This window comes from Scylla paramamosain, chromosome 7, assembly GCF_035594125.1.
Source record: "Scylla paramamosain isolate STU-SP2022 chromosome 7, ASM3559412v1, whole genome shotgun sequence".
In the NCBI taxonomy this organism is placed as follows: Eukaryota; Metazoa; Arthropoda; class Malacostraca; order Decapoda; family Portunidae; genus Scylla; species Scylla paramamosain.
Window position 1 is genome coordinate 22,420,630 of NC_087157.1, and position 27,529 is coordinate 22,448,158.

The 27,529-nt window shown below is 44.0% G+C and overlaps 1 protein-coding gene across 2 annotated transcripts in view; it reads left to right on the forward strand.

Annotated features, from left to right (window-relative positions):
• The window catches only part of LOC135102210 (legumain-like), a 34,082-nt gene that overhangs the window by 5,105 nt on the left and 1,448 nt on the right, over positions 1-27,529 (forward strand). For both annotated transcript variants that reach the window (XM_064007047.1, XM_064007046.1), the window contains 7 exons: positions 9,331-9,428; positions 23,481-23,787; positions 24,480-24,549; positions 25,080-25,198; positions 25,797-25,991; positions 26,635-26,751; positions 27,205-27,375. In XM_064007047.1, the coding sequence (XP_063863117.1) occupies positions 9,397-9,428; positions 23,481-23,787; positions 24,480-24,549; positions 25,080-25,198; positions 25,797-25,991; positions 26,635-26,751; positions 27,205-27,375 (1,011 nt within the window). In that variant the 5' untranslated portion in view covers positions 9,331-9,396. The remainder of the gene's footprint in view (positions 1-9,330; positions 9,429-23,480; positions 23,788-24,479; positions 24,550-25,079; positions 25,199-25,796; positions 25,992-26,634; positions 26,752-27,204; positions 27,376-27,529) is intronic.

Here is a 27,529-nt window from a genome sequence, read left to right on the forward strand (position 1 = left end):
ATACACACACACACACACACACACACACACACACACACACACACACACACACACACACACACACACACACACACACACACACACACACACACACATATATATATATATATATATATATATATATATATATATATGTGTGTGTGTGTGTGTGTGTGACTCGTGACTCAGTCCTTCTTTCCTGTATTAAATGACGTGAGTATACGGGGCGAGTACGCTATAAAGTCAACAAAGAACTAATGAAATATTAAAGTTCAGCAAGATACCAGTTTTCCAGTTGAAGTGGGACGATCACGAAAAAGCAAGGCATTAAAAAGCGAAACATACGTTGAAAAATCGGGACTTTCCCACATAATAGCGGAACTGGTCACCTTAATTTTAGAGAATAGTAATATAAAGTAAATATCAGACTTAGTAAGTTCGTCCCGCCGCCTTCTTTTTTTCGTGAACGCTTTCTGATGGCATGCATCTGTTTCCGCACCGTACCGTTCGGTTTGCATCTAATAAGTAACGAAAGTTGATACGGAGAAGCATTACATATGTGACCATCATGCATATGTTAGTATTCACCAGAGGGACGTCCTACATCGGCAAGAATTTAGGAAGAGATTGGCATCCGGTTACTTGTGGCTGATAAAAATCTAAGGAAAGATTAATTCTGGTATTGAGAGAGAGAGAGAGAGAGAGAGAGAGAGAGAGAGAGAGAGAGAGAGAGATGGTTTTATGTTCAGTTCACGTACCTATGGTGGGACATCGCTGGTAACTATGCAATGCCTTACTTAAAACTATATATTGTATTTCGAATATCGTATTCGTAAGACAATGGAATATCTTTAATATTTCTCATCTATCACTACCCATCTTTAAGAAAGGTGATAAAATTTTAGCGTTTAATTATAGACCTGTCAGCTCAACTTCAGTAGTGGGTAAAATATTGGACTCAATAATAGCGAGTAGCATTAGGGAACATTTAGACAAAACATAACCTGATAAATCAGTCACAGCATGGCTTCACGAAGGGGAAGTCTTGCCTGACAAACTTATTAAGTTTTTACAATAAAGTATACGAGGCAGTAGATAACGGTGATAGTTATGGCTTCTTATATCTGGACTTTAGTAAAGCATTTGACAAGGTACCCCGTCAAAGGCTCCTGAGAAAGGTTAGGGCACACGGGATATATGGGAGGGTGTTAGGTTGGATAAAGTCATGGCTAAGCGACACGCGACAGAGTTGTAATAAACAGCTTTAAATCCGAGTGGGGTCATGTAATTAGTGGGGTGCCACAGGGATCAATATTAGGGCCATTGTTGTTTTTAATATATATCAGTGACTTGGATAGTGGAATTAGTAGTGATGTTAGTAAATTTGCGGATGACACGAAGATTAATTAGGTCAAAATCGGATGCCATCGCCTTGCAGGCAGATTTCGATAGGATGAATGAATGGACGGACAGATGGCAAATGCAGTTTAATATCAACAAATGCTAAGTACTTAGCGTAGGTAGAGAAAACCCGCACAACAGGTACACATTAAACAACGAAACTCTGGTAGGTACAGGGTACGAGAAAGATTTAGGAGTAATAGTTAGCTCTGAACTCCGTCTAGGGAAACAATGCATAGAGGCCAGAAACAGGGCAAATAGGGTATTAGGACTCATTTTTAGGAGTGTTAAAAGTAGAAGGCCCGAAGTAATATTAAAGTTATGCGCTAGTCAGACCTTATCTAGACTACGCTATGCAGTTCTGGTCCCCACATTACAGGAAGGATATAGGTCTGTTAGAATCAGTACAGAGGAGAATGACTAAAAGAATACAGGGGATGAGGAGTATTCCTTACGAGGCGAGATTGAAGCTGTTAAATTTACATTCCTTAGAGAGACGTAGGTTAAGAGGGAACCTGAGGGTTATAACAAGGGGGATGTAAGCAAAATTCTTAGGATCAGCAACCAGGATAGAACAAGAAATAACGGGTTCAAGCTTGAAAAATTTAGGTTTAGGAAAGAGATAAGAAGAAACTGGTTTTCAAATAGAGTATTAGATGAGTGGGACGAACTCAGTAATCATGTTGTTAGTGATAGGACATTAGGGAGCTTTAAGAGAAGATTAGACTTGTTTATGGATGGGGATGATAGGTGGAAATAGGTATATTTCATACAGGGACTGCCACGTGTAAGCCTGGTCGCTTCTTACAGCTTCGCTTATTTCTTATGTTCTTATCCCTTATTCACAACACTTCTTATCCACCACCCCTTCTACAGAATCCCTCATCCACTATTATATCTGTAGTTGCCCGAAGGCAGCTAAAGGATTTTAGACCCACACGGTGACGCGAATCGTTTATTGCATTCGGTCAAACCTGAAGGCATACATAATAAACATAAGACGTGCGTAGCACCATTGACCATTAAGTACTGTATCAACATAACGCATCACTAATCATGGATTATGACAATTAGGGCAATCGACCCCTCATAATACAGATGTGGAACTCACGTGTTTGGGATCTTAAGGAGGCCCGTTACCAAGCAACACCTGCGTCTGTATTGTATTGGTCCGATCTTTCCTGAAGTAGTCACACCTGAACGCGATGGCGGTACAGAGGAATCTGTCCATCCGGGCTGCATCTCTGCTGGCCCTCAGCGCCTCACGCCTGCCCATCTTACTCTTAGGTTAGAGATAATTCACCACTCCCATTTGTCACCGTCCCTCCTTATCTCGCTTTACTGCTGCATCCACGCCTTTTCCCAGTAAATACGAGCCTCACTACCACAATGTAGCTACACCTTACATCTTCACCATTCTCATTTTCAGTGTCATTATATCTCTCATTTACTTAACTTTCATAGCACCAGAACTTAATGTACTAGTTCACTTTAACTCTCATAACATAGAACATGTTATTTAGCATACATATTTGTTTTGTCTTTTACAGCTATTTCTTCCATCGTTACTTCCATAACCGCCAGCACCACTGTTGGTGGTAACAATATCCTATCACTATCACGTAGGGTTGCAATCTCCATCTCAGAAAAATACGGAACGCAGTAGCTTAAGTTGGAGCAGTGATGGCGAATAGAGAGAGCCCATCTATCAGCGTAGTTATGAAGTTCTTCCATGAATATTCTGTATTAGGAAGAATTTAAAGTTATCTGGTCTAAATGCGAGGATATATTTCAGAAGACATTGAACACGTGATCCCTCAGCGACCAGAAAGGACGAGATAGCCGTTTGTGTCTGTTTACCCTTTGCATTACGGATGTGATGATCGCCTGCTGCGTGCTGTTTCACATCACTCAATCCACCATGGCTGATTGTAAACACTCAGTGGCATAATTTACAGCTTGCTCTAAAGTGTCATCTGTACCGCTGAGCCTTGAGTAATCAGTTTCCCTTTCATGTCGATATTTCTTGAAGGCGCTTCCGCTTCTTCGCCTTTAGATATGGGGGGAGGGGGAGTGGAGAGAGAACCTGAACAGGTAGCCATTGCTCAGTACTATACCTCCTAGCAGAGCTGAGACCTGGCACAGCAAGAGTTCTCCACCCCTATCCTGTCTAGCCTGACAGTGACAGGCGTTGGTGGTGGAGGCGGAAGGAGAGCCGATATGACGTACGCGTACTGATCACGTATCGCACGACGATCCCTGAAGTATTTTTGTGAAGTAGTTATATATTTAACTCAATATTTGGTCATGATGATTTTGAATTAATGATTTCATTTGTTTGTTTCATGTGTTTGGTTCAAAACGGAACGCAACATTTCACTCATCAATACGAAACAATTCCGTATTTTAAGGGACAGGCTGTCAACCTACTAACACAGCACTACCACAATCCTACTTTCCAACACTTCATTCAACAGTACCTACGTACATTTTTTCCTCCTTGTCTCTCCTAAATACTCCTAGCCACTCTCCCCTGGCTAATTAAGACCACATTCTGAAACGCTTCTGTACCACACCCGTATTACTTTCAAAGGCTCTAGATGGTTTTATGTTCTTTTGCGGTTCTAGTGACATATTAACAGGATTTTTACATTATTAACAAGAGAATATGGGCCCTATCAAGGATGAGGCCCTAGTACAGAGATCGGCAACCTGCGGCTCTTTCAAGAGACATGTGCGGCTCCTGCTACCAACATAAAATTGTCTAACTTATCGTAGGACGCGTAGAAAAATGAGAGAGAGAGAGAGAGAGAGAGAGAGAGAGAGAGAGAGAGAGACGAGACGAGACGAGACGCGAGGTCTAGGTACGAATATGATTCCTGTATGATACACGTCCATCCAACCACCCCAGCCTCTGCCCAAGACTGCCTGGTAGTGTGGGCAGGCATCTCGTTCCGTGAAAACGCATTCCCATAGTTACTAGGACGGCTATTTTTCCTCCTCCTATTAGTACTGCTTTACTACTACTACTACTACTAGTAGTAGTAGTAGTAGTAGTAGTACTGCTACTACCAGTCTTACTGCTGCTGATATTACTACTATACGACTACTACTACTAACTACTACTAATACTAATACTACTATACTACTACTATTACTATATTACTACTACTATTACTACTGCTGTTGTTGCTGCTACTACTACTACTACTACTACTACTACTACTACTACTACTACTACTACTACTACTACTACTACTACTATTACTACTGCTGCTGCTGCTGCTGCTTCTTTTACGATATTAAGACGTAATCAATTACTGGAGAAATGGCATCGAGGAAGAGGAAAATTGAAGATGAAAATAGAGAGTTTAGGAGTGAATGGACCGAGCATTTTGCATTTGTTCAGAATTCTAGGGGGCACCTTTTGTGCCTCATATGCAGTAAAGAACTGGCCAACAATAAAAAAAAAAAAAAAAAATCCAACCTTGAGAGGCATTTTCAGAGGAACAGTGACTGCTGAAAATTATCCAGCTGGAGATGCCAGAAAGAAAGCTGTAGAGGAACTGTAGCTCAGAGCAAAGCGGAATCAGAATGTATTCGCGAAATGGGTGAAGTCCTCCAACGATACAACTACTGCCAGTTTTGTGATAAGTCATGAGATAGCAAAACGTGGAAAGCCTTTTACAGATGGTGAATATATAAAAGACTTTCATCAATGCAGCAATGCATCTGTTCAGAGAATTAAAAAACAAGGATGAAATAATTAAGAAAATTTAGAATGTGCCATTGTCTGTTAAAACGATGAGGGACAGAGCATTGAAACTTGCACAAGACATCACCAATCAGCAAATTGTGGACATCAATTCAGCCTGTGGCCCTTAAATTGCTTGTGATGAGTCATGTGATGTTGATGACATTGCACAAGTTGCTCTTCTTGGGAGGTATGTCAATCCTGAAGGACCACAAGAAGAACTCATTGACTTGTTGCCTCTCACTGGTCAAGCTAGAGGTGAGGATATATTTTCAACAATTATAACCTGCCTTAAGGAAAAAGGAATTCAGACCAACCACATTATTTCTGTTGCAACTGATGGTGCACCAACAGGTGCACATAAGGGGACAGGTATACATAAGGCGTTTGTTTCTCTCTTAAAACGAGACCTGAATCGTGAAGTAATATCATTTCACTGCATCGTTCACCAAGAGGCAATGTGTGCACAAACTTGCCCATCAGAGTTCACTGAAGTAATGAACTTAGTCGTGAAAACTTAACAAAATAATGTCAAAAAGCTTAAACCACCGACAGTTTCGTGAACTTCTGGGAGAAGTCGATTCCCAGTATTCAGATCTCCTTTTACATAGCAAAGTCCGTTGGCTTTGTAGGGGTCGGGTGCTTGCACGTTTTGCAGCATTCCTTGAGGAAGTGAAGAAATTTCTGGAGGAGAAAGGCCACCACGAATATGCATGCCTTACAAATCCTGAATGGCTACAGAAGTTTCACTTCTTGGTGGATATCACTTCACATTTAAATGAGCTCAACAGGAAACTACAAGAAAGGGAAACACTGCTCTGATGCTTTTGGAAGAAGTCCTTTCCTTTGAACGAAAACTATCTTTGTTTGTTAGAGATGATGAGAGAGGCTCTTTGATTCACTTTCCCTCATTAAAGCAATTTGGAGAAGGAACAGACTTTGAGCTGGATATTGATATCATAAAAAATGCACAAATGAAAATGAAAAAAAAAAGTCCTTTGAAGGACGTTTTCAAGAATTCAGAGAAGAAAAGGCCACGTAATCATTTGTTATCAACCCCCTTGATGCAGATACATAATCAATTTCTCACCTTTTACGGGAGCGAGTCAAACAGAACTAGAACTGGAATTAGCTGATTTGCAAGGAAAAGACTTATTGACTTCAAAATTCAGAGGCATGGTCTCCTATATTGAAAACCTGGAGAAACAACATGCTACACTGGTATTTCAACACAAATGGATTGAATTGTCTGGGCTACAATAACGAGATCAGATTGTGTATGAAGTGTGGAATTATTTACCAAACATTTACACACTCATAAAAAGATATGCCTTTGGCATTCTCTGTATTTTTGGATCTACTTACCTGTGTGAACAAGTGTTTTCTAGCATGAACGTTAAATAAAAAAAAAAAAAAAAACTACGCAGTCGACTGAATGATGCAAGACCTTAAAACGACAACATGTTTGCCAAACATTGAGCTTCTCCAAAAAAAAAACACAGGAGCAGAAATCACATTGACTTAATTCTCTCTCTCTCTCTCTCTCTCTCTCTCTCTCTCTCTCTCTCTCTCTCTCTCTCTCTCTCTCTCTCTCTCTCTCTCTCTCTCTCTCTCTCTCATCATGGTGACCAGATACTGATATAGTAAGTACACTTAACATGTTTGAAAAATAATATACCATATTTGTTCACTTGCTGCCATCATAGAATTATAAAGTTAAACGAGTGTCTTCTTACTTAATTATTATAATAGTTTACTTTATGACAGCTGCTATTACTATTGATATAATCATCATTAATAATAATAATTATAATAATAATGATAATTATATTATTATTATTATTATTATTATTATTATTATTATTATTATTATTATTATTATTATTATTATAACTACTACTACTACTACTACTGCTATTTAGTAACTACCGCTACTACTACTACTACTACTACTACGGTACAATTTTGTATGATTTTTTTGTCTATGGTTATATTACTTAACTTTCGTACGGAGGAAATTTATTAGGTTTCGTAATCTACATTCGTAATAGATTTTACGCTGTGGCTCCAGCAGCACTGTGTTCCTGTCAAGACTGAAGAAAGTGGCTCTTCTCTAATTCTTGGTTGCCGACATCTGGCCTAATATATAGTATGCTTGTTCTCGTCTTTGGCCTTATACTAACTGTCATGCACTCCCCACAGATTCTTATTTTGCCCCCACCAACATACACCATAACTGTGACAGACAACCAGCCTAAGCTCATATCAAACTCGCCTCTCTCTCTCTCTCTCTCTCTCTCTCTCTCTCTCCTCTCTCTCTCTCTCTCTCTCTCTCTCTCTCTCTCTCTCTCTCTCTCTCTCTCTCTCTCTCTCTCTCTCTCTCTCTTTCTCTCTCTCTCTCTCTCCCCCCCGCTTAGCACAACATTACCACGATGCTATGGTGGTATTCAATTTATCAATTAATCTTATCTACTGTCTTATGTTATCATTATCATCTTACAACGTATACCTTAGATCTTTGTACCACGGGGCACGAAAATGTGGAAAATAATAGATGGAATTAAATTGTAGTAAGTATTATGTCATCGCTGCCACACATTAGATGAGAATCAAGAAAATGTAATTGTTATGTAACATTCACAATTTGCAAGCTTAATCACGCATATTAATAGTTATTGAATAAGTTAAAGTTTTATTCCCGGTTATGTATACATAAATTCTCTCTCTGTCTCTCTCTCTCTCTCTCTCTCTCTCTCTCTCTCTCTCTCTCTCTCTCTCTCTCTCTCTCTCTCTCTCTCTCTCTCTCTCTCTCTCTCTCTCTCTCTCTCTCTCGGTTCTAAAATTGATGATCACCCCCACTTGTTCTGGGTGTGAACCATTGTATCTGAGTTGATGATTGCCGCTGCTGCTTTGATATTGATGATTGGTGATGCTTGGTGTGTTGGTAGCGTGGAGGACCGGAGTGAGGCGGTGATTCTGGTAGCTTGGAGGTTGTAAGTAGTTGGTATAGTGATGTGTGCAAATAAAAGACATGATGATGAGAGTTCTTCTTGATTTAATAGTAGATAATTTGTACACACTGGATTTGAGACGAAATTAATACGTGACGATTGATTGTTCTCTCTCTCTTGAAGTGATATGGATAATGACAGCAGCGTTTCTCAAGACTGACTGTGACTATGAGTGATACTGAGTGAGAGATCAAGACTGACTGCTCGTGACTGGGTGACTGACTGACTCCGATTTTGACTGGGATTGAACTCTGTCTGGACTGAACTGCCGAATGAACTGAAATGATCGCTCGCTACCATGCGTGCTGTATTTATCTGAGCTAAGTGGATCGCAGATAGTTATCCCTAAGGACTGGAAGTGGGTGTGAAATTCTCTTGAGAGGTAGAGAAAGGGGACCGAACGCAGGTGTTATCCCTAAGGACTGGAATTGGGTGTGAAATTCCCTTGGGATAGAGGAGGAGAAATGACCAGGAAGGAAGACGAACATACGTACGCAGGTGTTATCTCTAAGGACTGGAAGTGGGTGTGAAAATCCCTTGAGAGGTGGAGAAGGACTGGTTGGCCATGGTACACTTGGCATGAATATATGAAATAGTGAAATATACATAATAATAATAATAATAATAGTAATTGTTGAGACTGATATCTCTCTCTCTCTCTCTCTCTCTCTCTCTCTCTCTCTCTCTCTCTCTCTCTCTCTCTCTCTCTCTCTCTCTCTCTCTCTCTCTCTCTCTCTCTCTCTCTCTCTCTCTCTGAAAATGGGTTGTTTAGTAATAACAAAAAAAAACTCGTACTTAGCTCTCTCATCAGGATCAGTGCTACAGAGATGATTAGCTGTGTAATCGTGTGCCTCTCGCAATATGCTGATACAGAATTTTTATTTAACTAACTCTTAAATCATGACAGCACCTTTGAAAACCATTAAATCTTCCACTACCACCTGTCATGCAGTCAAGATAGACGTCCAAACGTTTGAGAATGCATACTACTTTACCCTTTCTTATTTGAGTACAGAGACTTTAGGGAGCTCTAAAATGTTGAATAAATGTATGGAGGATGATACGTGAAAATAGCTAGGTATATTTCATGTAGAGACTAACACGTGTGGGACTACATGGTTTCTTGCATCTTCCCTTATTTTCTTGTGTTCTTATGTTCTCCCTTCCTTCCTTACCCTCCTCCAGGCAGACGTGTGTCACGCCTACCAAATCCTGCACCAGCATGGCGTGCCAGACGAGCGTATTATTGTCATGATGTATGATGACCTCGCCCACAACGAAGAGTGAGTATCGAGGCCTTCAAAATTATATGAATAAATGTATTTAAAAAAAAAAAAAAGACGTCAGTGAGGACAATGTTAACTTTGTTGCGTCTGGGGAGGGGGAGCGTTGTTAGGACAGGGACAAGGCGCTTGTAGATCTATGGAACATAGTAACAGTCGTAATCAGAAGTAAAGTAATCTTATGCAGTTAAATGTGTAATGTTTCCCACCAATCTCAAGTCCTCAAATATGGTGATGTGTACCACAAACCAGTTAACTGATACACTGATAGAGTCCCAGCGCACCAGAGTACTTAAGATTGAGGGAAAATACTAAAATCAGTGGAAATGAGTGCATAAAGTTACTTGACTGTTGGGCTGAAGTGGGGTTATGGAATATATAGTGAGATTATAAATATTTTGAGGTTATGGATAATTTAGTAGTGTTATGGAAGAGAATGAAATTATGGAAAATATAATGAGATTTGAATATATATATATATATATATATATATATATATATATATATATATATATATATATATATATATATATATATATATATATATATATATATATATATATATATATATATATATATATATATATATATATATATATATATATATATATATATATATATATAGTAGGATTATGGGTGATTTAGTGGCATTAAGGAGGATTTTGCTGCATTATGGGAAATACAGTAGTGCCTCGGTTTACGCGAATAATTCGTTCTGAACCGATGCTCGTAACCCAAAACAAGGTTTACCATAGGAAATAATGGGAACTCGCCTGATCCGTTTCAGACTCAAAAATTTTGTTTTTCTGTTTCTATTTTTGTTATTTGCCAGAAATTGCCCACTACAGATATTGTAAAGATTCTTGAGACTTGTAGGGTGCCCAGGATGTGTAGGTAAACACGGTTGTAGATACTGCAATAGTATATTGATATAAAAAAAAATACAATATAAGTGCAGAGCTTGCAAGAGCTGCCAGGACTTGGCGCATGGCCGGTGTGTCAGGTCGCGGGTAGGGCTCTTGACCTTCCTGGGAGCCGACACGGCCGGCGGTCAGAGGGAAGCGCGGATGATGAGCACAGGTGCATACAAAGCAGCTTGACCTCACTGGAAACATATGATCGAGGCGGGCGGCAACATCTAGAGTTAGGCATATCGCGCCAAGTCGGGAGATGGAATGTGGGTGCGATGCCGCGAGAATGTGGCGCCCATCTCACGAGTGGGGCTCGTGACCTTCCTGGAAGCCGACGCGGCCGGGGAAGACAGCAGGTGATGAGCACAGCTGCAGACAAAGCAGCTTGACCTCACTGGAAACACGTGGTCGGGCCGGGTGGCAATATCTGGAGTTAGATCAGGCAGGCCACGCCACGTGAGGATATGTAATGTGGGCGAGGGTACGGCGCCCACCACTCTGTGTGTGTGTGTGTGTGTGTGTGTGTGTGTGTGTGTGAAAGTAAGAACAATCTTGTGAGTGTATAGCGAAATAGAATGAGACTGACTGAGAATGAAAAATGGACGCAATTTCCTCAACAGTCTTGTCCACGGGAGAAAATCCCTCGAAGTCATGTTCAGGAATGTAGTCAAGCCACAGTTTTCTCCAAGAAGAGCTGAGAGTCCTCATGGTAACCCCTCCCAGGCTTTATCAATGAACTTAAGCCAACTCAAGATGTGAAAGTAATCCTTTTAAAATTCTCTGAGGGTAAGGTTTGTTCCTTCGGTCATCTTAAAGCACCTCTCAAAGCGTGCTTTTGTGTAATTTCTTAAAGTTAGCAATGACTTGCTGATCCATTGGTTGGATTAGTGAAGTGATGTTGGGAGGAAGGAACTTGATTTTAATGAATATAAACTCTTCCAACAAATCACCTTCAAGGCTTGGAGGATGAGCAGAAGCATTATCCAAAACCAGCAAGACTGAGTGGCAGATTCCTCTCCAAAAGATATTTATTCACAGAAGGACTGAAGACTTTGTTGATCCACCCCCACATCCCAGTTCCCTTTTGCAGAATCTAGTGCCTTAATTTCTTCCTTCTTCTTCAGGATGATGGAAATCGTGGACGAAAACTTGTAAAACTTTGAAAGTTCAGCCACGTGGACACCTTGCTCACGCTTCTCAATTATTTCCTTTTTACTTCAATGGTAATCATCTTCATAGCACCCTACTTTGCAACTTTCTTCACAGGGGGCATGGTTACAGTAGTGAATAGTCACACATAAGCACAAAGGCTAAAAAGTACTTAGCGAATGCAAGGATGCTGCCTCTGTGAATGAAGCCAGCTGACTGAGAGGTGAGAGTGAGTGAGGGGATCAGAAGAGCCATCTCCGTTTTCCCACTCAGTTGGTCATAACCCAAAACATCACTCATAACCCAAAATGAAAATGAGTGCTCGTAACCTAAAGCACTCATAAACAAAGGTACCACTGTATAGTAGGATCATTTAGATATAGTGGTATTGTGAAAAATACTGTTGCGCCCACCCCTCCCTCCAGGCGGGCGTGTTATCTACACGGGCACAGGTCGAGAAACTAGAGCAGCGGGGCCTCAAATAAGTCACATGAACGCCAGGACAAGGCACACACACACACGAGGTCGGGGCACAAGGGAAAACACGGGCACTATTTCCTAGGTTTATTGACAAATCCTCCGCAAGTACACTGCTTTACAAGTTCACAGGGGCACCACAAGTCTACCAGGGCACGGCAAGCACTCAACAGGCAGGGAAACACTTCCAAAGCAGGCAGGCACATGCTGGCTTCCTCTCGGGCCACGCGTCTCCGCTCTCTCTGCTTTCCTGCCTTTCCCAGAGCTGCCATCTCCAACAGTGCTGCCACCCACACCCATACCCCTGTTGTAACACTATTCCCCCCCTACAAGGCAGACGACCCGGCTGCCCTGACACACACATACACACAAGAAAAAAAGTGGAAATAAATAAATTAAATACACAAAGAAAATTAATCCTCAGGAACATCACAAAAGTCTCTCATCCACCCTGGTCTACGCCTCTGCTGCCGAGGTCGCTGTGGTGGTGGAGGCGTGGGCTGCGGCGAGTCAGCAGCGCTACCCAGGGGGGGCATCACTAGCCCCAAGTTCAGGGTCAAGGTCACCAGTCACTCGCCGCGCTGCCTGCTCCACGCTCATTCCCGTCTCGGGCAGTCCCTGCCACGTCCTCGTCGCTGCTGCTGGGGCTTACGTCTTCGTCTTCCCCGCCATGGCCCCAAGAGTAGCGGCCCGGACCGTGGTAACGCCACAGCCGGTCCACGTGGACAACAGGCGGTCGCTTCCGTCCCCAGCGAATCCGATACGTGACGTCAGAGAGGACTGCTTCTACCGTGTATGGCCACTCCCAGGGCCTCTGGAGCTTCGGCCGCTGCATACCCAGAGGTGACGGTGGGCAAGCTCACGTCAGGAGGCCGTCCTGTGGCCAGGTCCACTGGCAACCTGAGCTCCCTGCCAAACATGAAACGGGCTGGTGTGAAGTCCGTCGCCTCATGCACAGCGGATCTGTACGCCATCAGTATAGCAGGCAGTTTGACGTCCCAGTCTCCTTGGTCTTCCTCGCAATACTTGACCAGCTGTTGCGCATGGGTCCGATTAAATCGCTCCACCATCCTGTCAGACTGTTGGTGGAGGGGCGTCAGCCGGGTCTTGCGCACTCCTAACAGCTCGCAACATTCATGGAACACTTGGGACTCAAACTCACGGCCTTGATCAGAGTGCAAATCCGCGGGCACGCCGAAACGGGTAAAGAACTCGTTCACTAGAACACCCGACACTGTCTCGGCCTCGTGGTTAGGGAGTGCATACGCCTCGGGCCACTTGGTGAAATAATCCATCACCACACAGATGTACCGGTTGCCCCATGGCGTGAGAGGCAGCGGGCCGGCAATGTCCACAGCCACCCGCTCCATGGGCGCCCTCACGCTGAACACCTGTCCCGGGGCGCGATTTTTCCTGGTGGGGCCCTTCTTTGCACTACACACATCACACGCTCTGCACCACTCAGTCATGTCACTTCGCATCCCCACCCAGTAGAAGCGCTGACGGAGACAGCACAGGGTCTTTTTTCTCGCCCAAGTGACCACTGGTAACACCTGGTTAACACCAGCGCGCAAGGCTCGGGGCACTAACACCACCCACGCATCACTGCCCACTCCACTCAAGGCCACCCAATGCTTCACTAACACACCTCGTTCGTCCACCCGCAAAGTTTCCTACTGATCAACCAGGCACTTGGTGGCGGGACTCTCTGGCGCCACAGCCTCCCAGCTGGGGCGTCCACCGCCAGCCTCAAGCCAATGAATGATGGGAGCGAGGTCAGAGTCCTCACGCTGTGCCTTACGCCACTTGTCATCCCCCTCTGTGGCGCTTGCCAGCACCTGCAGGCGGAGGCACACGGGGTCAGAGTCCTTCCGGGCACAGTGTGAGCAGCCAGCCTTACACGGGCATCGACTCAGACTGTCAGCGTTGCAGTGGACACGACCCGGGCGGTGAACGATGCGGTAGTTGTACTGCTCAAGGCGCCCTAACCTCCTCGCAAGCTGACCCTCTGGCACCTTCAGCGTCTTCAACCATTACAGGGCAGCGTGGTAGGTCCGGATGGTGAACTCAGCGTCGTATAGGTAAGGGTGGAAGTGCTCGAGACTCTTCACTACCGCTAGCAGTTCCTTCCTTGTCACGCAGTAGTTACGCTCAGGCCTACTGAACTTGGCACTGTAGTAGGCCACAACATGCTCCTTCCCGTCTTTCACCTGTGACAGGACCGCCCTGATGCCGATGCACTGGCGTCGGTGTCTAGCAGGTAGGGGAGCTTCGGATCTGGGTACGGCAGGACCGGTGCCTCCACCAGGGCCTTCTTCAGGCCGTCAAGCGCGGCCTGGCATACTTCGTCCCACATGAAGCACGCCCCTTTCCGGGTGAGGCGGTGGAGAGGGGCTGCCACGCTGGCGAAGTCCTGCACGAAGCGACGGTAGTATGTGGACAGGCCCTGCGCTGCCAGCTCGTTGACGGTGCGCTGCATCTCCTCCTTCCTGGCTGGTGCGATACGTCGGGGCGGGCTCTTGATGGGCGCATTACTTCCTGTGTTGATGCTGTGCTTCACCAACCCCGTGTGGCCCAGGTCCATGTCACCCCAGCTAAAGACGTCCGCGTACTGAGCCAGGGTGTGGCGCATCTTCTCCGTCTGCGCCTCCGTCAGGTTAGCGTCACTCCGGTGAGCCAAATCCTCCAGGAAGTCGGGCAGCGGCCTCACAACAGCCACCTCTGCGCTCCCCAACGTCTCCTCAGGGTGCTCCACTTCCTCACAAGTGCCCAGCTTGGCCCCAGTGGGCACCTTCCAAGCCTCACCGGAGAGGTTAGCTACCAACACCGTAACTAACTCCTCCCCCGCTTGAACGAGGCACCGCCCGACTGCCACGCCGTCAGCCAGTTGCAGGTTTTCTGTGGGCTCCACCATGCCTTCCGATCCACGCATCGCTTTGGACAGTCGACACCGAACTCTGGCCTCTGTCCTAGGGGCAAGGTGTACTCTCTCAGCCACAACTACCTCCGCACAGCCGACCTCCGGAAGCAAGGGCACTTCTTGGCCACACACCCTCACCAGCTTCTGTCCAAAGTCGACACAAGCCTTAGTCTGCGTCAGGTAGTCGAGTCCCAGCAGACATGGTTCATCCAAGTCGGCGACGTACGCTGGCACCCGCTCTACAGCGCTGCCCACGCCGATACGAACATCCACTGGGCCCTTGAGCTGCACACAGTGCCCCGTCACGCCACACAGCCTCTGTGGCGCGTCTGGGACTCGAGTGGTTGCCAGCATGTCAGGCCGACCCAAAGTCTTCTCAGTCCCGGTGTCCACTGTCAGGCGGCATGGGTTGCCGTCCACTGAGCCCTCCACCTGCATCGCGCTGGTTGAGGACGGCTGGGGTTCGGCCCCCTTCTCCAGCCTGTCCGAGTTTCCCGCCTGCACCACTTCCTTTGGCTTGGGGCAGGCACTGGAGCGGCGGCCAGACTTGCCGCAGTCCTTGCAGCTAGGCTGAAAGGCATCAGAACCCAGCCGGTCAAGAGAACGCGTCCTTTGTTCCCTCGGGCACCGACTGCGTCTGTGGCCCTTCTCGCCACAGCCCCAACATAAGCTACGAAAACCGTCTGGGCTTGCCTTCCTCGACGGTGGCTTCTTCTCCACCTTCGCCTTCCGGCCTCGGAGGTCACGGCGGGGTTGGGCGGCCACCCTTTGGCCGCTGGTCGTCTTCAGGAAGGCCACCTGCAGGTCCCCAGGGTGCGCCTGCTTGACATAGGTTTGCAGCTGCTGGTCGTCTAGGGCGTGAATGAAGGAATCTCGGGCCAGCACCACAATAATTTCTTCCGGGGCCGCGGGATACGAGCTTCTTACCAACGCCTCCACGTCCTGCGCCAACTGGGATAGCGTCTCGCCCCGCTCCCGGGTCCTCTTCTTCAGGCGAGCCCGGTACACCTCAGCCTGGTAGTGGTGCCCGAAGCGGCGCCGAAGGGCCTCTGCTACACTTCCATAACAGGCACGTTGGGCCAGCGGCAGGTGCCCCAAGACCTCCACAGCGGGGCCTCGCAGCGCTGTTGCCAACTGAAGCGCCTTCTCAGCCTCGCTCCAGCCCTGGGCAGAGGCTAGCATCTCGAACTGGGCGACATAAGCCTCCCAGGCTACCTTCCCGTCGTACTCCGCCGGTTTGCGTTTCCTCAAACGCCGGGAAGCCGAAGGGCTGAGGGGTGGAGAACGCGACTCGTGCGGGCAGCTGGCGGGGCGGCCGGGGGAGGGAGACAGAGGGGGTGATGGCGGCAGAAGGGGGGGCGGGTTGACTGAGCCCCAGCCTGCCACCAGCCGGGCTCAAGGGAAGAGTTCCGATGGCTCCCCAGCCCCCTGAAGCAGCTACCGGCTCTGACACGACGCTGTGAGACCCCCGAGCCGAGGGTTCTTGCCAAGAGCCCAAGGCAGGCCCCAGCAGGTCCGCCACCCCGGTGGTTCCCGCCAGAACACGTGGGGCCGCCTGTTCCTCCGCGCGCGCTGTTGCCAGCTCGCGCCGCTGCTTCTCCGTCCTCACCTCCTCCCTCAGGCCCTGGACCTCACCTTCCAGTCTGCACCTTGTCCAGCAGTTAATTCCTGACGCTGTCGCAAGCCTGGTCGGTGTACTGCTGTGTTTCCGCCTTCAAGGACGCGAGGCTACTCTGTAGCACATCCTCAAGATGGCGGACCTGGTCGTCCGCCCATTGAGCCTGCTCGCGTGCCAGCTGATCGGTCCTTTCAGCCTGCTCACGTGCCAGCTGATCGGTCCTTTCAGCTTGCTCACGTGCCAGCTGATCGGTCCTTTCAGCCTGCTCACATGCCCTCTGAGCCTGTGCATCACGGTCCACTGCCATTTCCTGCCTCATATCGGCCAGCATGGCAGCAATCAAGTCCATCTGGCCCGGTTTAACTTCACTCGAGCCATCCTCGGCTCCGTCATGGCGGCCATCTTGTGACTCCATGATGACTCACCGTCTTTCACTGCTCACTGTTCCCCGGATCCCACTCTATGACACCACTTGTTGCGGCAGTAGACACCTGCCGAAACGATAATTACTCCCAGTGAGGTCTAAAGCACTGGGGTGCTGTGAACTTATCATTAAACCCAGCTGTGACCTCACTGAACGTTTCCCTTTGTGTCTCACAACACAAGGGGGAAGTCACAGCCTGCCCTCTAAAGACAACTCTCTTCCTCCACACAAAACTACAAGCACCTAATAACACACACACCCTTCACTCAAAAATTTTAAAATCATAATGGCGACTCCTACACCAGCCTCGGAGTCCCCATCTGGGGAGGGGACCATAAATGTCCTCAGGTCGGACTGCCTTTCTGTCGACGACCCTAAGTGTCTTGACACCCCCTTCAACTTTTTCTTCATTAACTTCTATAACGTTCGCGGTCTAAGATCTAATTTTCAATCTGTAGAACACCACCTCTTCTAAATCTCATCTTCTTTTCCTCACTGAAACGCAGGTATCTGAGGCAACTGACAGTAGCCCCTTTTCTGTTCCCTCCTACTTTCTCTATCCTCATTTTCGATCCAAAGCTGGATGCTGCATTTATGTGCGCAGTGACTTAGCCTGCTCTCGTGCCCATGCTCTTGAATCTTCCGAGTTTTCCACCATCTGGCTACGACTACAGAGTCACTCTCAAACTAAATTTATCTGTGCTGTATACCTCTCACCTAACTCCTCTGACTATAATAAATTCTTTGACTACTTAACTTCCAAAGTGGAGCACATTCTGACTCTCTTCCCTTTTGCAGAGATCTCCATTCTTGGAGACTTCAATGTTCACCACCAGCTTTGGCTTTCCTCTCCCTTCACTGACCATCCTGGTGGACAAGCCTACAACTTTGCTATCCTCCACGACTTGAGCAATTGGTGCAACACCCTACTCGTATTCCTGACCGTCTTGGAGTGACGCCCAACATTCTCAACCTTTTCCTGACCTCTAATCCTTCTGCTTATGCTGTCACCCTTTCTTCTCCATTGGGCTCTTCCGATCACAATCTCATATCTGTATCTTGTCCTATCGCTCCAATCCCTCCTCAGGATCCCCCCAAAGCAAAGGTGCCTCTGGCGTTTTGCCTCTGCTCGTTTGGGGGACCTGAGGAGGTATTTTGCTGATTTTCCTTGGAATGACTACTGCTTCCATGTCAGAGACCCGTCTTCGTGTGCTGAGCGCATAACAGAGGTGATGGTGTCTGGCATAGAGGCGTACATTCCTCACTCATTTTCTCGCCCTAAACCTTCTAAACCTTGGTTTAACACAGCTTGTTCTCGTGGTATACATGATAGAGAGGTGCCCCACGAAAGGTACTTAAGCCTTCCATCACCAGAATCTCATGCACTTTATATTTTTGCCCGGAACCATGCCAAGTCTCTTCTCCAACTAGCCAAAAACTCCTTCATTAACAGAAAGTGTCAAAACCTTTCAGTATCTAACTCCCCTCATGACTTCTGGCATCTAGCCAAAAATATCTCCAATAACTTTGCTTCTTCTTCTTTCCCTCCTCTGTTTCAACCAGATGGCACCACTGCTATCACATCTATTTCTAAAGCTGAACTCTTCTCTCAAACCTTTGCTAAAAATTCTACCTTGGACGATTCTGGGCTTGTTCCTCCCTCTCCTCCACCCTCTGACTACTTCATGCCACCTATTAAAATTCTTCGCAATGATGTTTTCCATGCTCTCGCTGGCCTAAACCCTCGGAAGGCTTATGGACCTGATGGGGTCCCTCCTATTGTTCTCCGAAACTGTGCCTCCGTGCTTGGACCTTGCCTAGTCACACTCTTTAAGCTCTGTCTGTTAACATCTACCTTTCCTTCTTGCTGGAAGTTTGCCTACATTCATCCTATTCCTAAAAAGGGTGACCGTTCTAATCCCTCAAACTACCGCCCTATTGCTTTAATTTCCTGCCTATCTAAAGTTTTTGAATCTATCCTCAACAGGAAGATTCTTAAACATCTATCACTTCACAACCTTCTATCTGATCGCCAGTATAGGTTCCGTCAAGGCCGCTCTACTGGTGATCTTCTGGCTTTCCTTACTGAGTCTTGGTCATCCTCTTTTAGAGATTTTGGTGAAACTTTTGCTGTTGCCTTGGACATATCAAAAGCTTTTCATAGAGTCTGGCACAAAGCTTTGATTTCCAAACTACCCTCCTACAGCTTCTCTCCTTCTCTCTGTAATCTCATCTCAAGTTTCCTTTCTGACCGTTCTATTGCTGCTGTGGTAGACGGTCACTGTTCTTCTCCTAAATCTATTAACAGTGGTGTTCCTCAGGGTTCTGTCCTGTCACCCACTATCTTCTTATTATTGATTAATGATCTTCTAAACCAAACTTCTTGTCCTATCCACTCCTACGCTGATGATACTACCCTGCACTTTTCCACATCTTTTCATTGATGTCCAACCCTTCAGGAGGTAAACATATCATGCAGGGAAGCCACAGAACGTTTGACTTCTGATCTTTCTAAAATTTCTGATTGGGGCAGAGCAAACTTGGTATTGTTCAATGCCTCAAAAACTCAATGCCTCCATCTATCAACTCAACACAACCTTCCAGACAACTATCCCCTCTTCTTCAATGACACTCAACTGTTCCCCTCTTCTACACTGAACATCCTTGGTATGTCCTTTACTTATAATCTGAACTGGAAACATCTCATCTCTAGCTAAAACAGCTTCTATGAAGTTAGGCGTTCTGAGACGTCTCCGCCAGTGTTTCTCACCCCCCCCAGCTACTAACTCTGTACAAGGGCCTTATCCGTCCATGAATGGAGTATGCTTCATATGTTTGGGGGGGTTCCACTCATACTGCTCTTCTAGACAGGGTGGAATCAAAAGCTTTTCGTCTCATCAACTCCTCTCCTCTAACTGATTGTCTTCAGCCTCTCTCTCACCGCCACAATGTTGCATCTCTAGCTGTCTTCTACCGCTATTTTCATGCTAACTGCTCTTCTGATCTTGCTAACTGCATGCCTCCCGTCCTCCCGCGGCCTCGCTGCACAAGACTTTCTTCTTCCTCTCACCCCTTATTCTGTCCACCTCTCTAATTCAAGAGTTAACCAGTACTCTCAATCATTCATCTCTTTCTCTGGCAAACTCTGGAACTCCCTGCCTGCTTCTGTATTTCCACCTTCCTATGACTTGAATTCCTTCAAGAGGGAGGTTTCAAGACACTTATTCATCAATTTTTGACCACTGCTTTGACCCTTTTATGGGACTGGCATTTCAGTGGGCATTTTTTTTATTGGATTTTTGTTGCCCTTGGCCAGTGTCCTTTCTACATAAAAAAAAAAAAAAACCGGGCGGGCATGTTATCCACACGGGCACAGGTCGAGAAACTAGAGCAGCGGGGCCTCAAATAAGTCACACTCTGAACGCCGGGACAAGGCACACACATACATGAGGCCGGGGCTCAAGGGAAAACACTGGGCACTATTTCCTAGGTTTATTGACAAATCCTCCGCAAGTACTCTGCTTTACAAGTTCACAGGGGCACCACAAGTCTCCCAGGACACGACAGGCACTCAACAGGCAGGGAAACACTTCCAAAGCAGGCAGGCACACGCTGGCTTTCTCTCGGGCCACGCGTCTCTGCTCTCTCGGTCTTCCCGCCTCTCCCAGAGCTGCTATCTCCAACAGTGCTGCCACCCGCACCCATATCCTTGGTGTAACGATACTATGGATTTACTGAAGATAGTATATAGTGGGGATAAGGAAAGATCACCACTTCATAATGCTCTCTCTCTTCATTCCATTTCCCTCACAGTAGGCACAGTAATAGTAGTAGTAGTAGTAGTTTCTGAGGAAGCCTCAGCACCTCAAACTACTCTTTCACTCCTTCCTTGCCTTCTCTTCACATTACATAATTCATAGTCAGCAGATCCCTCTTCAAGCAATCTCCAGTACCTCATAATACCTTCTTGCTTCATTCTTCCCTTCCTGTCATACCATTTCTTAGTGGTAACTGGCCCTCAAGTAACCTTCAACACTTAATAATGCCTTCTTGTTTCTCTTCCCTTCATATCATACCGGTTCCTAGTGGTAATTGGTTCTCAAGTAGACTCTGACTCCCAGGGTTGGAAAAAAACAGGTTTATTTTTTTTTAAACCCAACCCACTGAATTGTTTTGTTTTTTTGTTTTGTTTTTTGGAGTCTGTTTTTTGCTTATATGTAAATTAGTTTAAATAAGCAATTAAAAGTAATCTAGAATGAAACAAAAAAAGTTTGAAGTATTTTATTTTATTTATTTATTTTATTTTATTTCTATTTTATTTATTTATTTTTTTTCATGTAGAAGGGGCACTGGCCAAAATCAACAAAAATAAAATAATGAAAAAAAAAAAAAACACTGAAGTGCTGGTCCCTGAACTGAGTCAAAAGTAGCTGTCAGAAATTAAAGAATAAATGTCTTGAAACCTCCCTCTTGAAAGAGTTCAAGTCAAAGAAAGGAGGAAGTGTAGAAGCAGGAAAGGTTTACCAGAGAAAAGGTTGAATGATTGAGAATACTGATTAATTCCTGCCTTAGAGAGGTGGACAGAATAGGAGTGAGACAAAGAAGAAAGTCTTATGCAGCTAGCCCGCAGGAGGAGGGAAAGCATGCAGTTAGCAAGATCAGAAGAGCAGTTAGTATGAAAATAGCAGTAGAAGATAGAAAGAGATGCAATGTTACGGTGATGGGAGAGGCTAAAGACAGTCAATTAGAGGAGAGCAGTTAATAAGACAAAAAGCTTTTGATTCCACCCTGCCTAAAAAGTGGTATGAGTGGAATCCACCCATGCATGTGAAGCATACTCCATACATGGACAGATAAGGTCCATGTACAGAATTAGTAGCTGGGGGGAGGGGATGAGAAAACGCAGTGGAGACGACTCAGAACAGATAATTTCATAGAAGCTGTTTTAGCTAGAAATGAGATATGAAGTTTCCAGTTTAAATTATAAGTAAAGGACAGACCAAGGATATTCAATGTAGAAGAGGGGTACAGTTGAGTGTCATTGTAGAAGAGGGGATAGTTGTCTGGAAGGCTGTGTCAAGTTGATAGCTGGAGGAATTGAGTTTTGAGGCATTGAACAATACTAAGTTTGCTCTGCCCCAATAAAAAATTTTAGACAGATCAGAAGTCAGGCATTCTGTGGCTTCTCTGAGAGAACTGTTTACTTCATGGAGGGTTGGACATCTGTGAAAAGATATGAGAAAGTACAGGGTGGTATCATCAGCATAGGAGTGGATAGGACAAGAAGTCTGGTGTAGAAGATCATTAACAAATAATAGGAAGAGAGTGGGTGGCAGGACAGAACCCTGAGGAATACCACAGTTAATAGATTTAGAAGAACAGTGACAGTCTATTACAGCAGCAATAGAGGTCAGAAAGGAAACTTGAGATGAAGTTAAAGAGAGAAGGATAGAACCTGTAGGAGGGTAGTTTGGAAATCAAAAGCCTTTCACCAGACTCTATCAAAAGCTTTTCATATGCCTAAGCCAACAGCAAAAGTTTTATCAAAATCCTTAAAAGATTTCCAAGACTCGGTAAGGAAACCCAGCATGGGTTCCATCAAGGCTGCTGTAGAGCTGCCTTGACAGAACTCATACTGGCAATCAGATAGAAGGTTGTGAAGTGATAGATGTTTAAGAATCTTCCTGCTGAAGATAGATTCAGAACTTTAGAAGGACGAAATTAAAGCAATAGGATGATAGTTTGAGGGATTAGAATGGTCACCCTTTTTAGGAACAGGCTGAAATTAGGCAAATTTCCAGCAAGAAGGAAAGGTAGATGCTGATAAACAGAGTTGGAAGAGTTTGACTAGGCAAGGTGCAACCATAGAGGCATTGTTTTGGAAAACAATAGGAGGGACCCCATCAGGTCCATAACCCTTCCAAGGGTTTAGGCCAGCAAGGGCAATGAAAACATCATCCAAGATGGAATTTTTAGCAGAGGTTTGAGCAAAGAGTTCAGCTTTAGAAATAGATAAGATAGCAGTGTTGCCATCAGGTTGAAATAAAGGAGGAAAAGATGAAGAAGTGAAGTTATTAGAGATGTTTTTGGTTAGGTGCCAGAAGTCACAAGGGGAGTTAGATCTTGAAAGATCTTGACACTCTATTAATGAAGAACAGACTCTTGTTTAGGTTATTTTGATACAGGTTGGTCTGGTTGGACAAAGCCTGTGTTAACGTGTACTGTACAGGAAATGAATTGGTCAAACTTGACTACATTTACATTTTTTTATGTATATGTACAAATATAGACCTTATTTATCAATATGACAGAACTAAATTTTGATATATAAAATATAAAAAAACAATTGAGTTGTTTTGTTTTATTTTATTTATTTATTTATTTATTTATTTATTTTATTTTATTTTTATTTTATTTATTTATTTATTTTTTTATTTATTTATTTATTTTATTTTTTTATTCATTTATTTTTTTTTTTTTTGTTGTTGTTGTTGTTGTTGGGGGAGGGGCTCTTTAATGCCAATCCTGCAAGTCACTCCTGACTTCCTTTCAGAAACCCAACTCCTGGTGTGGTGATCAACCGACCTGATGGCCCTAATGTATACCCAGGTGTGCTTAAGGACTACACAGGCAAGGATGTCACCCCCGAGAACTTCCTGAAGGTGCTGCGGGGAGATGCTGAGGGTATGAAGGGTGTGGGGTCTGGCAGAGTGCTCAAAACTGGTCCCAATGATAGGGTCTTCATCAACATGGTGGACCATGGTGCTCCCGGCCTCTTTGCCTTCCCAGATGAGATTCTGAATGCCACTGACCTGGCTGACGCACTGCTTGACATGCACACAAACCAAAAGTACCGTGAGGTGAGTCCCATACATAGCTTTGCCATTGGGCCTCAAATAGGTGGTTAAGTGAGTTGTTGCAGTCTAAGGTGGTATTAAGTAGGTGATGTGTGCCAGAGGGTTTGCAAGACAGGAAAACTGTTCAGTGAAAATTTGATTCATATATCACTTTTGTATAATGCCTTCTTCTTGATTTAATGGTGTGTGCTGCAAAGAGAACTGGATGAGAATAAGTTTCCATGTGATAGCCTGGAATAAATGGATAGCTGACAGATATAAATGAAGGTGTTTTGGGAGGCTTTTGCCTTGCAGTGGAATCATAGTGATTAAAGATGAAGACAATGATGATAAAGATATTCATTATCTAAGGCAGTGGTTCTCAAACTTTCTCCTGAGCGACCCTTTTTGGAATATTTCAATCCTTCGTGCACCATAGTAAATTAAAGAGAGAAAATGTACAGTGATATATGCACTTTATTTTGGAAAAAAAACAACTATGAGAATTTTTCTGTGTCCCTGTGACCCATCAAAATTGATCTCACAATCCAACTTTAGGTCATAACCCATAGTTTGAGAACCACTGATATAAGGGATGTGAATCTGTGTGTACATCAGAGCATTCAAAACCATCAAAGAAGACATGTTCTCTGGTACTACAGTGTTACTTAAGACTTGAGTTCTCATTATGTCATGTGGATGGTTGCCTCTTGCAGATGGTGTTGTATGTGGAATCATGCGAGTCTGGCTCACTATTCAAGAACCTCCTGCCAAAAGACATTAAAGGTGAAATATTTCAGTATCCCTTAACTTGAATTTGTGTGATTATATAGATCTGCTGTTCTATCTGGCCTTTAATCATCTATCTCTTATGTGGTTATTCTTAAACTACATAAATAAAATGGTGTAGTATAAGCTTAGAGTAGGATTTCAGAAGACACCACAGACAGAAAAAAATCCATTGTGTAATTGAAACCTTCATATGCCCATAGCTTGATTTTTTCTCATTCAGATTGTCTTCAGGATTACTCAAATAAAAAAATCATACAATGATTACCAGGCAAATGGTTAATGTTTTTTTTTTCCATTTAATTTCTTGTGGATTATTCTTAAACTGCATAGATGAAATAGTATGATACAAGTTTAGAGTGTGATTTCAAAAGACACCACTGACAAGAAAATAATCTGTTGTGTAATTAAAGCCTTCAGGTTCCTATAACTTGACTTTTTCTCATTCAGATTGTCTGGGATTACTCAAATAAAAATCTTACTATTAATAGCAGTCAAAGAATTAATGTTTCTTCATTTCCTCACAGTGTATGCCCTGAGTGCATCAAGCCCCCACCAGCACTCATATGCCTGCTACTTTGACGACTACCTGGGCACCTTCCTTGGGGACGTGTTCAGTGTCAAGTGGATGGAAGACTCAGACTTGGTGAGTGGACATGATGGAAAGAGAGGATCAAATTGAGAAGATAGATTGAATCTTTTTCAGTGAATCATTCTTACTTTTACTCATTCACCATCACTTATTCAGTCTCTTTCATACTCATCCAGTCACATGCACGCTTGTTATATAAATTCACCACTTTAGACATACAGTTTTTCCCTTACCTTTTATTTTTGTGTGTTTTAAGTAGAATGATCTCAGCTTGCTGTGATAATCCTATCTTTTTTTCTTTTATATATATATATATATATATATATATATATATATATATATATATATATATATATATATATATATATATATATATATATATATATATATATATATATATATATATATATATATATATATATATATATATATATATATATATATATATATATATATATATATATATATATATATATATATATATATAAGGACTGATACTTTCAGTGGACTTTTTGTTGCCCTAAACCAAAGACCCTCATACATAAAAAAAAAAAATCAAATTAATTCATCTCACAAATCTTGCCAACAGAGCATCTGTCAGCTTGACTCTCTCTCTGTCATGGGCCTCATGAAATTCTTAATACCTGTACAGGAAAATCTTCATCAGGAGAGTCTGAAAGCACAGTTCCTGCTGGTGCGGAAGGAGGTGAACACCTCGACTGTCATGCACTGGGGTGACCTCAAGCTGGGCAGCCAAAAAGTGTCCAGATTCCTCGGTGCTAGGAAGCCTCACAGCAAGCCAGCTCCTCCAAACTCTGTGGATTCTTCCTATGATGATCCATGTCTGGTATGTGGCCTTTGAGTCTGTGCTGCTCCCCTAATTCCACTTGTTTTCTAATTTCAAAGGAGTCAAGATCATATTATTGTGTTAACAAACATTTTTCCCTTCCATTCACAACTTGCAAGGAACAATTCCATCCTTTTGAGTTTGTGAATAATTACTGTAATTTCTTTTAGATTATCTGGTAAGTCATTCCTTCCATTAATAACTTTAAAAAAAACAATCACCCATATGAGTTTGAATAAATGCTACTATTTTATACATGACAATGTTCTTCAGAGAATGAGTTGATTAATTATATGGGGCTTAATGATGTAGTGATTGTGCCTGCTTTTCTGTCTTTGACCCATATTCTGAAATGCTTTCCTTTCTCATAATGACTATTTTCAAAGACCACAGAGGTGATTAGCCAGGTTCTCAAGAGTGTTTCTCATGTTAATAATGTAGAAATATTGTTATCTGTCTTTAGAATCATATGAATACCCTTAAAAAACCTGTGTAACTTTAATTAGAGCCTTTTGAATGTAGCTAGTGAAGATGTAATGCAGAAGCATTTCAGAATATGATCCTTTCTTTCATCTGAAAGTGCATCATATGACAATACTTTATCCCATCCCTTCTTCATGCACCATTACCATCCCCACAACAGAAGACCTCAGTGGCCAACCCTGATGTACCACTTGCCATCCTGCAAGCCAAGAAACGCAAGGCTGAGACTCATGAGGAACAACAACACTGGCAAGAGCAGCTTGATATCCTGCATAACGTGAGTCTTGAACCTATCACAGTAACCAGTTTCCTTCCTCCTTCCCTTCTCTCACCAAGCTGCTGATGTAGTGATGAATATATTTCCTTAAATATACATAGAACTTGTAAGTTAAACTGTTTTTAGATTATGAATAACTGATCATCTCATAGATGAAATGGAATGGACTCAATAATCAGTTATTAGTGCTGAGCCATTAGCTTTAAAAGATTTGACAGTTTCATGGATGAGGACAATAAGTGGGTATATTTCATACAAGGACTGCCATGTGTAGGGCTGATGGCTTCTTGCAGCTTCCCTTATTATCTTGTAATTATACCTTCTCTTATATCCCTTGATTATAGTCCTTAAATATACTAGAAATCTGTAGGCAAGGTTTTTTTTCTTAGACTGTGAATAACTTTGATCACTTCCTCCTCTTTTTACTCATCCTCCACTTCTTGTCTCCCCCAGAACCGCCTGACCCTGAAGATGGCAATGTGGAACCTAGCAAGGGCAGTGACAGGGCAGGAGGAGAAGGCATCACACATGCTGAACACCCACCATCAGCATGACATTGTGCGCTGGTCCTGCTACCTGGACTCTGTGAGGATTGTGCACACCCACTGCTTCAATCTGGCACAGGTAAAGGGTCTGGTCTTCTTTGTGTTCTTTGCCTTTTTCTCATCATTTTTGTTGTTTTTATTTTTATAAAGGGTGTTTTATCTTCTTCATATTCTTTATTCTCTCATTATTATTGTTATTTCATTGTTTTTATTATTATTATTGTCTTTTCTCT